The 14,001-nt window shown below is 49.5% G+C and overlaps 1 protein-coding gene across 1 annotated transcript in view; it reads left to right on the forward strand.

The window, feature by feature from the left end:
* Nucleotides 1-14,001, forward strand: part of SVIL (supervillin) — a gene marked incomplete at its 5' end in the record, with an annotated part of 127,309 nt that overhangs the window by 84,817 nt on the left and 28,491 nt on the right. Inside the window, 9 exon segments of the mRNA XM_027771045.1 lie at nucleotides 2,025-2,114; nucleotides 2,209-2,295; nucleotides 3,889-4,066; nucleotides 4,873-5,045; nucleotides 8,177-8,332; nucleotides 9,544-9,680; nucleotides 10,523-10,670; nucleotides 10,795-10,940; nucleotides 12,634-12,809. Of these exon segments, the coding sequence (XP_027626846.1) occupies nucleotides 2,025-2,114; nucleotides 2,209-2,295; nucleotides 3,889-4,066; nucleotides 4,873-5,045; nucleotides 8,177-8,332; nucleotides 9,544-9,680; nucleotides 10,523-10,670; nucleotides 10,795-10,940; nucleotides 12,634-12,809 (1,291 nt within the window).

Below are 14,001 nucleotides of genomic sequence, written 5' to 3' on the forward strand. Positions count from 1 at the left end.
TCTCCTTGGGAGTCTGTGCGCGCGTGCGCACACACACACACACACACACACACACACACACACGAGATGTTTTTGAAGTTACGAGGTCTAGGACTCGAACTCGAACTGCAGTCAGTCCTGTGGGAGTCCAGCACCTTAACACCATGCCAAATGCTGACCCCCATTAGCTCTTTTTTGACTTGCAGTAATACAGCATTCCTTTTACGTTCACTCAGAATAAAATGACCCCCTCGTGATGGCCACGGCGACTTCCTGTCTCCCAGGTTGTGATGACGCCTCTTGGTAACCAGCAGTTACCACCTGTCAGTGAGCTGCTGAAAGGCTTGCCGGGCCCCGATTTTCATTCTCTCCCCCAGGAAGCCTTCCCTAGACTTTCTCCTTCTGAGGTATTCCAGATTCTCCTCGAAAGGGAGATTGAATAAGAGATGAGGAAAGCGTTCCCAAGGAGAGGAAGCGCCTGGCTAAGGCAGCTCGAATTCATTGAAAAGAAGCACGGGAGAGGGCTTTCTTCTGTTCGAACATTCTGTAATTTGAACCGACATTCCCCACACCATAATAGAAGAATCCTCAGCCCTATAGCTGGGGAAGAGATGTCCGCCCCGTCTCCCTGAGCTCTGAGCCCTGTTGTGAGCTATTGCCCAGCTGGGCAGCAGGGGGAGCTAGAGCCACGGCATTCACCAGGCCAATGGGAGAGGGGCAGGTTTTGCTGGTTGCCTTGGAAATCAGCCTGAGTCCCTCCTGTTTATTAGCTTCATCTTTAATGACCTCTGTGCTAATAAACTCTCCCAGTGTCTCTTAAATATCCTTTTAGTAGGCAACGTCTGCTCCACCCTGCACTACCAAATTATGCTAATCTTGAGTACCTTTCAAGAGAGTCGACTTGCATGGATGTAAACCTAGCTCAGGTCTGGGAATTGAAACCAAGTTTTAAACTTTTACTGATGCTATCAAGCAAATAGATATATGTACCTATTGAGAAGTACTTCTAGAATATTACCTAAAACTCGAGTTTTAAGCCATTTAATAATATTCTTCCTTAAATTATTTATGCTATGATACTTACATCTCCAGCTCACAGGAGGAAGGAGCAGAGGCTTTCATTCGCCTATTTTTCCTTGTAAGTGATGGCTAGTCACATGTTCTCCAGCTGCTCACGAGAGACACTTGGAGTGGCAATGTCAGCTGAGGGTTTCCCGTTTATTACAAATGAATACAGAGAAAATTAACATCTAATTTCATGCTTGTAAATGGGCTGGTTACTTCCTTTTCCAACCCCATCTACTGAGGTTAGGAAATAATACTTATCTTCCTTTTTGGTAAGTTTTCTTGTTCCGACCAGGTGTCTCCCGTGAGGTGGGATTCCTGCCTTCCCTTCCATCTGCCCCTGTAAGGCAGGTGGTCGGGTCAGGGTCCTGTGTGAGACTTGTGTCTTCTCAGTAAATACATGACAGGGCATGCCGCCAGTGTCCAGCCACAGCTGAGCAGGACGTGATCTTAGCATTGCAAGTCAGGTTAAACGTCTCTCTCCTCTGTCGTTTTTCTGGAAGGTTAGCCCTCCTGGGGCTATTGTTTGTGTAAGGTCCCCAAGGCCAGATTGTCTGCTGGAGGCCGCCTGCTGGCTTGTGTGGTGCAGTGCATTCCCAACTCCCTCTGCGTCAGCTGCCCTAGGGCCCCCAAAGCACCATCAGAACTCCCAAGGCCGGGTGTCCTGCGTGCATTCTCACAGGCTTAGGCACGCTCTATTCCGTGTGCATGTCATGGACTGTTTCCTCGGGGGTTATTGTTCATTTAGGAGTATCGGCCTGTCAGCTGCTACAGCCCTCAGAAGCAGTAAGATTAGATCTACATTTGCAGTTGTCCCTGCAGTCGGGGTCCTTGCCAGTGCACACGTGTTTATGCAGGACATGTGTGTGGATTCCTACAGGTTATACAGTCTGTGCTGGGGCTAAACGAGATTCTTCAGGTCCTTGGGGATTTCTGGAAGTCATGTTGAGTTGCTAAATAGCTCCTTGTTCATTCTGCAGGCTTGGCGTCACCCACTGCCATCACGCCAGTGGCATCCCCTATTTGCAGTAAATCGAGGGGCACTACCCCAGTTTCCAAGCCCCTGGAAGGTGAGTCGCCCAGGCACCAGTACACACCCCAGTGCATGTCTGACTAATGGAGTCGTGAGTGACGCTCTCTCACTGGTGGGTTCTCTTCGCTTAGATATTGAAGCCAGACCAGACATGCATTTGGAATCGGACCTGAAGTTGGATAGGCTGGAAACCTTTCTAAGAAGGCTGAATAACAAAGGTACACACCAGAAGTCAGCAGGGAAGCTTTGGTTTATGTTCTTAGAGCACACTCGGTTTGTATTTTCAATGAGTAGCTAAGAAAACCTCAAACAAACAATTCGTTTCTCACAATGTCTAAATCCTAACTCCAGTTGCTTTTTCTCCTCAACTAAATTGTTTTCTTTCTATTAATATTTTGCTTATGCATATTGTAAGCATTATCTTTGTAGCTATCTTTCAAAAACTGAAGTTTGGGTCCAGGCTGATTGGATTACCTAGCCCCGGCTCACTAGATAATGGACTACATTAGGGATCGCCAAGGACACATTTGTTCCTGGATCTAATCCTTGGGATTTCATCTGATCAGAGTAGGGAACTCCTTGAGTTTGCTTCTAACCTTGATAGCAGATTATTCTAAGCAAGAACAATCAATGTGATCTCGGGCCTGGTGAACTCGAAATCGTATGTATCCGTTTCTAATAAGGTAAAAGCTGATCTGATTTCTTATAGTCACATGTTCTTTCTTTAAGAAAATTCTGATAAATAAATATTTCAATATAAAACTCAGTGGAGTATACCAAACCAAAGAATCAAATGTAGAAATAGCTCTTTTTAGGACTGTCCAATAGTTAAAACTTATCAAAGAGCAGGCACCAGGAGTTCTTCTTTTTCATAGTGACCTCTAAAAGGTTGAAAAGAATACAAACCACTCCTAACCAGAAATATAAAGGAGTAATGTAGTACTTCAACTTACCAGGCAAGGAATGCAATCCAAAGTGTGTTAGAGGGGCCAGCAAGTGGCATAGAGTTTAAGGTGCTGGGCTCCCACATGGCCAACCATGGCTTGAGTCCCGAACCCAGCAGTCTGAAATCATATTGGGCGTGTGTGTGTTCATGCCTCAAATCGAAGAGAATGGAGGAGAAGAGATGGTGACACGGCCATCTCCTCAGGGTGTGATTTCCCTTTCTCCCTTCCTCTGTCTCTTTCCAACAATCACACACACTTTTTTAGGTAAAAACCTAAAAGGATAAATAAATAAAAAACCATATTACGTACAGGTAACAGTGATCTAACCTACAGGTCAGCAAACGATGACCATGGCCACTCCAGCCCTCTGTGTGAAGAACGTGGTATTGAAACGCAGCCATGTCCATTGGTGGACCTGCGGTCAATAGCCACTCCTGCACTGTGACAGCAGAATTCAGTGGTTTTAACACAGGCCATATGGCCCTGCATGCAAAGCCTGCAGGATTTCCTACCTGACCCTTTGCAGAAAGCGTTTGCTGACTCTCGTAGAACGAGGCTGAGACTCGTTCTGTCTCTACTGCTGTCGGGCACAGGTTCAGAATTGCTCAGGGGCCGAGAGCAGAAAGCTCTCCTCCCTCTCTGTGTGTTTCACTGTCCATGGTTGGTTCAGGCGGAAGTCCATACATGAGAGGCGAAATAAGGGCCTGGGTTATTCTGGGACCCTAACCTCAGGACCCTGGACATCGCCGTCGGGTGTCCTCCACTCCTGGAACTTACAGGGAAGATCATTTCAAGTGTTCCGAGGCCCAGTGGGAGTCAGAATTTGTGTAAAACCCCGATGCCCGTGTGCTGGTGTGTTGGCAGTTGGTGGAATGCAGGAGACGGTGCTCACCGTCACCGGGAAGTCCGTGAAAGAGGTGATGAAGCCGGACGATGACGAGACCTTTGCCAAGTTTTACCGCAGCATGGATGACAGTATCCCGAGGAGTCCCGTGGAGCTGGATGAGGACTTCGATGTTCTTTTTGATCCTTACGCACCCAAGTGAGTTCTTTCGCCTCAGACCTTCCTCCCTGGAGAGCAGCTTCCCGCCTGCCCTACACAGGACATCTCCAAGGAGCTTTCTTACTGGGTTTAGCCACGGCAGCCGCTCGTCACTAAGAGCCCAATGTGCAGTGCTGCAGGGCCAGCAGGTGGCGAGAGGTTAAGGTGCCGGACTCCCACATGGCTGACCGCGGATCGAGTCCCAGATTCAGCGACTTGAAACACACTGGGTGTGTGTGTGCCCAATCCCCAAGAGAAGGATGGAGAAGGGACTGTGGCATGGCCATCTCCCTGGAGGGTGATTGCTCCAGTTCTCTCTCTCCATCTCCCTCTGCCTCTCTGGTGAGGGAACTGCAAAGCTGTTATGTAAAGAGAAAGTGTAGTCTGGAGCAGAGATGAAATCGAGGCATGATGGCTGTCTGTCCTGAAGTGCCTGCTGGTGACAGAGGTCGACAGGGGTGGGTTATTCCAAAGACAGAAGCAGGACATGAGCATGGGCGTGATAGCAGAGAGGGAGCTCCTAGCCTGGGAGCTGTCTAGCCATGGCATGAGCTGCCCGGTATCAGTGAGGGCAAAGAGCAGGGGCTTCTGGGATTGGCTGGGGTCTTGAACACAGGGGGCTTGAGTCTTCCTTCTATTTCCAAGATTCTGTGACTCCGCAGCAGGGAGTGGTGCGGGACAAAGTTGTAAAACATGTAATGAATCAGGAAATAAAACTGTGGGTGCCTTGCTCTGGGTCCGAGGGCTGCCGATCAGCCAGGCCTGGCTGGTGTTCTGACCCAGCCCGGCTCGGTTCTGCTCCGCAGATTGACGTCTTCGGTGGCTGAGCATAAGCGTGCAGTCAGGCCCAAGCGCCGGGTTCAAGCTTCCAAAAACCCCCTGAAAATGCTGGCAGCGAGAGAAGATCTCCTTCAGGAGTACACCGAGCAGAGGCTGAACGTGGCCTTCATGGAGTCGAAGCGCATGAAGGTAGAAAAGAGTGAGTATCCGGAGTCCGCACCGGCCTCTGTGCGTGGGGACTGGTGCTCGGTTATGCCCATGGTGTCTGGTTTCCTGCTGCAAAGTCAGTAACGGTGTTGCAGAGACGCCCACTGAGCACAGATGTGGGAGTTTGCTCGCACACACACACACAGGCTGCCTAGAATTTGAAGGTTTCTCACAGAAATTCCTATGCTGGGATCATCTGTTCTGTTGATTCATTTGAATTCATCTTGTTTCACTGAGTTTCGTTTTTTTTCTTCAAGCGATTGGAGCAGAAGGGTGTTTCTGCATTTTGTAATACAACCCGTTTTCAGCTCCGTAGAGCCTGAACATGGTCATTTTCCACTTAATCTAGTTCAAGAGCAAATGATTTGATCTCTCATGGAAAACATCCCAAGTCAGTGCTTTTCCTGTTTTGAATTTTTATATTAATCGATGCATACAGAGTATTTTCAAATTGTTCCTTTTTTGTTAAAGGCAGAGAACTCAAATAGACATTTCTTTTTTAAAATTTTATTTATTATTATTATTATTTTCAATTTGACTAGAGAGAGACAGGGAGGAGGGAGTGAGAAAGCAAGCCGCCAGGTCCCGGACACAAACTGTGGTCAGCCATGTGGGAGTCCACGCCACCTGCTGGCTCCTCAAGTTGTTCCTCTTTGTGTGTTGTTGTTTCATCCATGATAGAGTACATGCATGCACATGAGGGGAAGACAGGATGGGGGAGAAAGCATGCTCCACAGGGCTCGGTCATGCCGCAGTCCCCGTCCTGCAGTTCTCCAGCCCTCTGGGACCCTAGGCGTGCCCGTGTTTTCAGGCCAGCTGGGCCAGGGACTCGAACCACAGTCAGCATGTGCCTTCTAGCTCTGCAGTCCAATAGACAGCCAGTTATGCCACAGAGGTTGGGCCTTAAAGTATGCTTGATCGAACCCTCAGGCTGCTCCATGTTGAGATGCGGGTGTGGTGAACCGAGGAAAGATGGGATGTGGAAACACGTGGGGAGGGAGGAGGTGGCTCCAGGCTCTGCTCCCACTTTAAGCTAAGCCTCCCTGCTTTACCTGCCCGCCGAGGTGGGTTTCCATAGTTCTGAAACAGCGGTTCGCTTGGTAAGTAATGGTGTGCATGATCTTGATACTTTGAATCTTCTTGATACGATTTTTATTTTCCTATAGTGCTTATAAGCCTGTTTCTTTTTTTCTTTTTCTTTTTTTTTTTTTTTTTGGAGAGGTTTTTGCTAGAGAGCACATGCACTCGCCTGGAAGACAGAGAGTGACAGAGAGATAGAAAGCAAGAAGTCACCCCCCAAGGGGGGATGGCCACGCCACAGTCTCTTCTCCTCCAATCTCCTCTCAGGATCTTGGGCACGCACGCACATGCACCCTGTGTGAGTCTGGACATGCACGCACATGCGCCCGGTGTGAGGTTTTTATTTATTTATTTTTTTTGGAGAGATTTTCACTGTAGGGCACGTGCGCTCGCCAGACAGACAGAGAGAGACATAGAGACAGAAAGCGAGAAATCACCCCCCCAGTGGGGATGGTCACGCCACAATCCCTTCTCCTCCATTCTCCTCTTGGGATCTTGGGCACGCATACACACGCGCCCGGCGTGAGTTTTAAGCCACCGGGTCCAGGACACGAACCGCAGTCGACTACGTGAGAGTCCAGCAACATAGCCATTACGCTAACTGCTGGTTCCCCCCCGGTGTGAGTTTTAAGCCACCGGGTCCGGGACTTGAACTGCAGTCGACTACATGGGAATCCAGTAATACAGCCATTACGCTAACTGCTGGTCCCATAAGCTTATTTCTTAAAGTTTTTCATAGAAATACAGTATTTAGATGACACCGTTGAATCTTTTCATTGTAGCTGGTTTACTTAGGAACTGTGTTTTAAAATCACTGTGCCATGTGAATTGCCAAGTAGTTCTAACCTCAGGGTTAGAACATAATCCCACTGAAATAATTTGCCGAATGTTTCTCCAACATGTACAAGTTAGGGAAATAAAGCTTTATTGGCACAAGGTTTACATCCTTTTCTTCTGCCTCCACTTCTGGGAAGCATGTCAGATGCTTTTGTGATGACCGATCCACCCGCTGGTGCTCATTGGTTCTCACCAGAGACCCAGCTTCTGGTAATTATCCTCAGGCTTCAGAGTGCAGGCCCCCAGATCCCATCCAGTTGGTCAGTTTGCCTCCGGAGAAAGAGCAGAACTAAATCATCCCTCACAGAGTATCCACTTTCCTGCCCGGGACGACTTCTGGTGAATGGCACCTAACGGCTCTCCTTGGGACTACACTCCGCATCTGAGAGTCCTGAGGAATTCCAGCAGCTTCAGCGGGATTCCAACGAACGAGCTCAGCCCCTGGTTTATATTAAAGCAGCTGGTCCACACTGTCACCCAGTTCTTGTCCTTCTGCCCAGGGAGGCAGGGAACAGTCAACAAGCAGTTTATGCTCTCAATACTGTACTTCGTGGGGGTGGGGGTGGGGGCGTGGCCATCGGGCATGTGTGCTTGCCGGAGAGAGAGAGAGACAGAGAGGGAGAGTGAGGAAGTACCCCTCAGGGAGTGCTGCACCATAATCCCTTCTCCATTCTCCTCTCAGGATTTTGGGCACGCATGCACACATACCCGTCATGGTATTCCACCTGTCAGGTCCAGGATTCAAACCATGGCTAACCATGTGGGAGTCCAACTCCTTACCACCATACCACCGGATGGCCAACTGTATTTCATTCTTAATTCGATGGTTAGTGTTGAATTACACAGTTCATCAAATTTGAGTTGATTGCCCCCTCAGAATTACTTTTGAAAGAGAATAGTAGTCAGTTGTGAATATTCGAGACTCGGTCTGGGGGTGCGGTCGGTAGCAAACTGTGCTGCGGTATGGGAAACCACATGGTTGACCTTGAGTTTGGGTCCCCGATTGGCCTGAAAACATACATGAGCACACGTGTCCATGATCCTGAGGAGCTGGGGCAGGGGACTGTGACTCCGGAGACCCCGGCGAGGTGCTTCTCTCCACACTGCGTGCACTGCATGTGTTCTCCACCGTGAGTAAAAGGATTTGGGGGATCGTGCGTGATCTCTGACCGTCTGATGGACCGCCTTACTTCCTCTACCCTCCAGTGTCCTCCAACTCCAACTTCTCGGAAGTGACCCTGGCCGGCTTAGCCAGTAAGGAGAACTTCAGCAGCGTCAGCCTGCGCAGCGTGGACCTGACGGAGCTGCACTCCAACAACAGTGCCGTGCCCTACAAGAAGCTGATGCTGCTGCAGATCAAAGGTACTCAGGGCAGCAGGGAGGAGCTCCATGCCCGGGTCTCTGCCTGGTCACACCCGGAAGCCTGGCTGCTGCCTGCCGCCAGGGAGGGGAGGAGAATGCCTGCCGTGGTGAGGAGCGAGCTGCCTCCTCCCCGACTTGGCACAGAGTCCCTTGAGGTAGGGACTAGCCCACAGGGCTGTGAGAGTGCCAGGCCTTAGGCCCCAGCCAGGAGCCCAGGGCAGTGCTGGGTTTGGGCGGGCCTCTCCCATTCCAGTGTCAGCATTCGCTCCTGCTCCCCTCGCCCCAGGAGCCCTGCCCTAACACTGCCACAGGGCTGCCAGCAGCCCCGGTTCTCAGAGTGGCTCTCAGCCTGGCCCTCTGTTCCCGCCCCTTACAGAGCGAGCCGAGCAAGACTCAGTGCAGCCCGAGGGGCATGTTTGGGGAGGAGGAATCAAGGGAAGCAGAAGCGAGCAGAGCTGGGTTCTGAAGCACCTTTCTAGCTATAGGGGGGACCGCTGGGCTCCGCAGAGAGGCCTAGCTGCCTTATGGTGGCAACCCCTCGAGATGACCACCGAGAGACGGTGGAGACAGTACCCTCACCCCTGAGGGTCTGCAGGATGTTTCTGCATGACCCCGTCCTCTGCAATAGAATGTAGTAGCAAGTCAAATGCCATCTTAGTTCCCACATATTAACCCAGAGACTGCGCTCCCTGTGGAAGCAAGGAAAGCGGGAGACTGAAAAAATCACTTAGGAGAGGGCCTAGAAGCAGCCGAGGCAGTGTCCCCTCTGAGCAGACCCTTGCGGAGCAGCTGCTGTGGCTCATAGTGACCGCTCACGGGAAGATGCCTGCCCGGCCGTCCCCCTTTCCCTGCCCTGGGAGTCCCGAGTGTGGGAGGTGGGCTGGGTGGGAGCAGGGCACCAGGAGGAGAGTGAAGGAGCAGCGGGGAAGGGGCGCATGCTCGTTTCCCAGCAGCAGGGACCCGTGATTCAGCCCCTCACGTGCTGTAAAAGACACTCAGGAGATGGCGACATTTGGGAAGGCTCGCCAGGCGGTCCTCCACAATGCTGTCACATCCTCTGTTTTAAATCCCCTCCATGCTGGGCCGTGGGAGCTGAGAGCAGTAGATCAGCCTCTGTAGAACTGCAAGTCTAGCAGGGAAGCTTCGCGTGTGGGCACGTGCCCTGCCCCGGGCTCCTGTCCGGGAAAGCAGTGACCCTTGCCTCTTTTCAGGAAGAAGACACGTGCAGACGAGGCTGGTGGAGCCGCGAGCGTCCTCACTCAACAGCGGGGACTGCTTTCTTCTCCTCTCTCCGCATTACTGCTTCCTGTGGGTGGGAGAGTTTGCCAACGTCATAGAGAAGGCAAAGGTCGGTACCTGCAAGTAGAAGTGCTTTAGGTACCCTTCCTCCCACTCCAGCAGGACACCCCGCCAGTCGCAGGTGATCCCAGCGCGTCTCTGGTGCCGAGGTCGCCTTCGAGTGAGAAGAGGGGGTATTTCTTGTCCAGCTGTCTCTCAGAGCTTTCACTAGCTGCTTAGGTGTGATGTCTCAGAAGGACAGTGGCCTTCACCTCCAGTTTTCTAAGTCCTGCGTTTATGCTTACTCCGTTTATAGAGGAACGAGCTCCACTTCCAAGTCCTTTGTCCCAGGTGCCCATGAAGTCCTTGGGTTTCTGCCTGGTGAGGAGTCACGGGCAAAGTCCCACAGTGGGCATGCCAAGAGCTCCACACAGGATCTGCTGAGTGTTGGAGACTGAGAACTATGGCTCTAAAAACTGATCTTGACTTTATTGCAAACACCCAGTGCAACCACATGGTGTGGTGGTTAAGGCCCTGAATCCCGCATGACTGACTACGCAGTTCAAGTCATGGACCCGGTGACTTGAGAAACACTCCAGGCATGTGTGCATGCGTGCCAGAACTCCCAAGAGGTGGGAGAGATAGAAGGGACTGTGACCTGACTACCCCCCATGGGGGTACCTTCTCACTTTCCCCACCCTGCCTTCCTCTCTGTCTTTGGCAAACACACATATCCTCTAGCAGATCTTTTAAAAAATTAAAGAAAATACTCAGCAGCCATCATCCACCTCCCCTATGGTCTGAAGTCATCCTTTTAGACACACCCCAGAAGGGCCCTTCTCTGATGTCAGTGTCACTCTGCCTGGCCATGGGCTTTTCTGCCCTGGTAATTGTGTTCCTTTCATTTTTTAGGCCTCAGAACTTGCGACATTAATTCAGACAAAGAGAGAGCTTGGTTGTAGAGCCACTTACATCCAAACCATCGAAGAAGGAATTAATACGCACACTCACGCAGCCAAGGACTTCTGGAAGCTCCTGGGTGGTCAGACCAGTTACCAGTGTAAGAGTTCACTGTGTTTCAGACAGTGATGGGCTTGACTCTCCTTTCTCCTCTCTCGATTCATTCTTCCAAACCAGCTCCGCTTCCATGTAAAATGTGGTCTCCTGTTGTTCTTACCCCAAAGCTGCGGGAGACCCAAAAGAAGACGAGCTGTATGAAACGGCCATAATAGAAACAAACTGCATTTACCGTCTCATAGACGACAAGCTGGTTCCTGATGACGACTACTGGGGGAAGATTCCAAAGTGCTCCCTCCTGCAACCAAAAGAGGTATTTAATGGGCACCACCCTTTAGCAGAAACACACGGTGGGGCCAGCAGGTAGCATAGTGGTTATGGTACTGGACACCTACATGTCTGACTGTGGTTTGAGTCCTAAACCGAGTGGCTTGAAACTCAGGCCAGGTGCATGTGCATGTGTGCTCAAAATCCCAAGAGGAGAGTGGAAGAGAAGGGATTACAGCATGCCCCCACCAAGGGGGTGATTGCTCACTTTCTGTCTCTCTATCTTTCTCTGTCTCTCTGCAGAGCACATGCGCCCTATAGCAAAAATCTCCCCCCCCCCAAAAGAAATGTGCATTGAAAATGGTTTGCGCAGGTCTGCCCGATAAACAGAGTGTGCCCAGGAAGGGCTCCCCAGTGTCGGTGCCAGTGGCGGAGCACAGACGTCTTAAAGGACGTTTACTTTTGACTTGAATCGTTCTGGCCACCTTCTGTACTAGCCTAGACTCAGGCTGTCGTTCAGAGGAGATGTTGCTCATTGATGGCTTCTTTATTACAGGGAAAATGGAAATCTGACTTAGCCCTACCTCTTGAATTTTGTATAAACATTAAATATTTTTTCAGTCCATAGGTTTCAGGAATAATAAATGCGTGTATATATAATTTGTGGATTTGCCAAGTAATGTGCTGGGTTTTTTTCATACACCAGTAAATATTTATTAATTATATACATTTAATTCTATGCAGTACCATTAAGTATTCTAAGTGCTGAGGGAAAAAAGAGGAAGATAAAAAAGGACCTTCCATTTCACTGGATAGAAGAGTATTTTCGAGAATGCAGTCCAAAGCCATTATAGTGTAGATTGAGTGTATGATATGGATGGGCATTTAAGTGGCAGACGAGGTCACAGAAAAATAAATAATGAGGAATATATAATATACATACATACATATATATATATTTTTTTTTTAAATGAAATCGGGCCTGGTCTAAACTAGTAGAATTTGGACTGCTGGAACTGAAGGGAGAAATTATCCTACAAAGAAAGATAAAATAAACCACAAGTGGGGCCAGCAGGTGGCTGCCCATGGTTCAAGTCCTTGACCTGGTGGCTTGCTTTCTCACTTTCCCTCATCACTCTCTGTCTCTCTTTCTTATCAAAACTGGAAAATAATAATAATAATAATAAATAAGTTCAATAAAATAATTCTTAAATTTTTTTAAAAAAAGTAAATTTAAAAAATAAAAAACCCACTAGCATGAAAATAAAAAGTAACATTACACTCATACAGTCATTCAGCAAACAGTAATAAACCCGGCTGTCAGTATAGGTATGATGTGATCTCTGCCCCGAGGATCTGGGAGTCACAGTAGGAAAAAAGACGTCCCTGGACTCAGTGCCTGGCATGGATGCGTTGGCCTGTGTTGAGTGAATGAATGAGCCGATGAAGGTGGGAGAAACAAGGGAGACAGGACGAGGGAAAGAAGACAGGGCGATGGACTGAAATAACTCTCTTATTAGCGTTCAGAGGAGAGAACGTTAACTTGAGCACTCAGGACGAGTCACAGCCGGGGGCAGGGCTGGCCTGGCAGGACGTGCCCACCGGCCAGATCTTGGGAACCTTGTGTTTGTCGCCGATGTCCCACTGGGATTTGTACCATCACCCGTCTGACGCACTGTGGAGAGAGACCGAGTCAGCCAGAGCGTGCCCTTGACGGCGTCCTCTGTACCATTGCCCAGGTGCTGGTGTTCGACTTCGGCAGCGAAGTTTACGTGTGGCACGGGAAGGAGGTCACGTTAGCACAGCGAAAAATAGCATTTCAGCTGGCAAAGCACTTGTGGAACGGGACCTTTGACTACGAGAACTGCGACATCAATCCCCTGGATCCCGGAGAGTGCAATCCGCTTATCCCCAGGTACTCCTGCACACCGTCGAGGGAGCAGGCTTCCTCCGTGGGCTCTGCTCCCTCCACGGTCACCTAGCGCCCTTACAGCCTTCGTTTTCAGTAGTGATTTCGTGCCTGGGCCGTGGATAGTCATTGAAAGGATGTGTCTTTAGCTTTTACCTACTATAGAAATATGGGTGTTGTAGGGACCACAGGGTGTTCATGTGACAGTTAACGCCTTGAAGTGAACAAATCGTTCCAGGTGCTGCCGTGGCAAGTGAGCGGCACGTGAGTGTTCAGACTTCATGCTGGTCTGGAGAAGCTTTCTAGGGTCTGGAATGCGGCCATCAATCCAAATACAAAAAGAACTTTCCTGTTTCTGTTTGATTTCATACCTTCCCGGCATAGCCTCTAAATCCCAGGATCTGTCTGGCACTAGATGATATTTATGCCTTGGTAGGGGAGACGAGGAAGATAAGGCCTTGAAACAGATTGTAATTTTGAAATTCTCTATGGTGTGCTGGATTTAACAGTCACTTTGGCAAATCAACAGAATTTGCACAAACTCTAATATGACCATGAGAAAATGAATTCTTTGGAGAGGTGTTTTTTTTTGTTGTGTTTTTTTTTGTTTTGTTTTGGTTTGGTTTGGTTTTTTTGCTATAGGGCACATGCGCTTGCGAGACAGAGAGACAGAAAGCGAGAAATCACTCCCCAGGGGGGATGGCCACGCCGCAATCCCTTCTCCTCCATTCAAGAGAATGAATTCTTACATGCAGAAGACTGTTCTCTGTATCAGAAAAAAAAAAAAAGTACATGGGGCCAGCAGATGGCATAGTGGTTACATTGCTGGACTCCCACATGGCCGACTGCAGTTCAAGTCCCAGACTCAGTGGCTTGAAACTCATGCTGGTCTCGCGTGAGCGTGTGTGCCCAAGATCCAAGGAGGAGAAGGAATTGTGGCATGGCTATCTCCCCAGGGAGTGATTTCTCACTTTCTCTTTTATTGTCTCTGTCTCTCTCTCTCCCCAGCAAGTGCAAGCACTCTAAGTCAAAAACAGGGGGAAAAAAAGTGCTTTTGAATTAGCAGTTGTTGTGCCTCCAAAGAGCATGGAGTGTTTCCATGTTTTCCATCAAACTAGATACAAAGTTCAACTTTTTTTTTTTTTTGGAGAGGTTTTTTTGCTATAGGGCGCGTGTGCTCGCCAGACAGAGAGAGACA

The sequence above is a fragment of the Tupaia chinensis genome, unplaced genomic scaffold (assembly GCF_000334495.1).
Source record: "Tupaia chinensis unplaced genomic scaffold, TupChi_1.0 Scaffold000001_1, whole genome shotgun sequence".
NCBI classification, from domain to species: domain Eukaryota; kingdom Metazoa; phylum Chordata; class Mammalia; order Scandentia; family Tupaiidae; genus Tupaia; species Tupaia belangeri.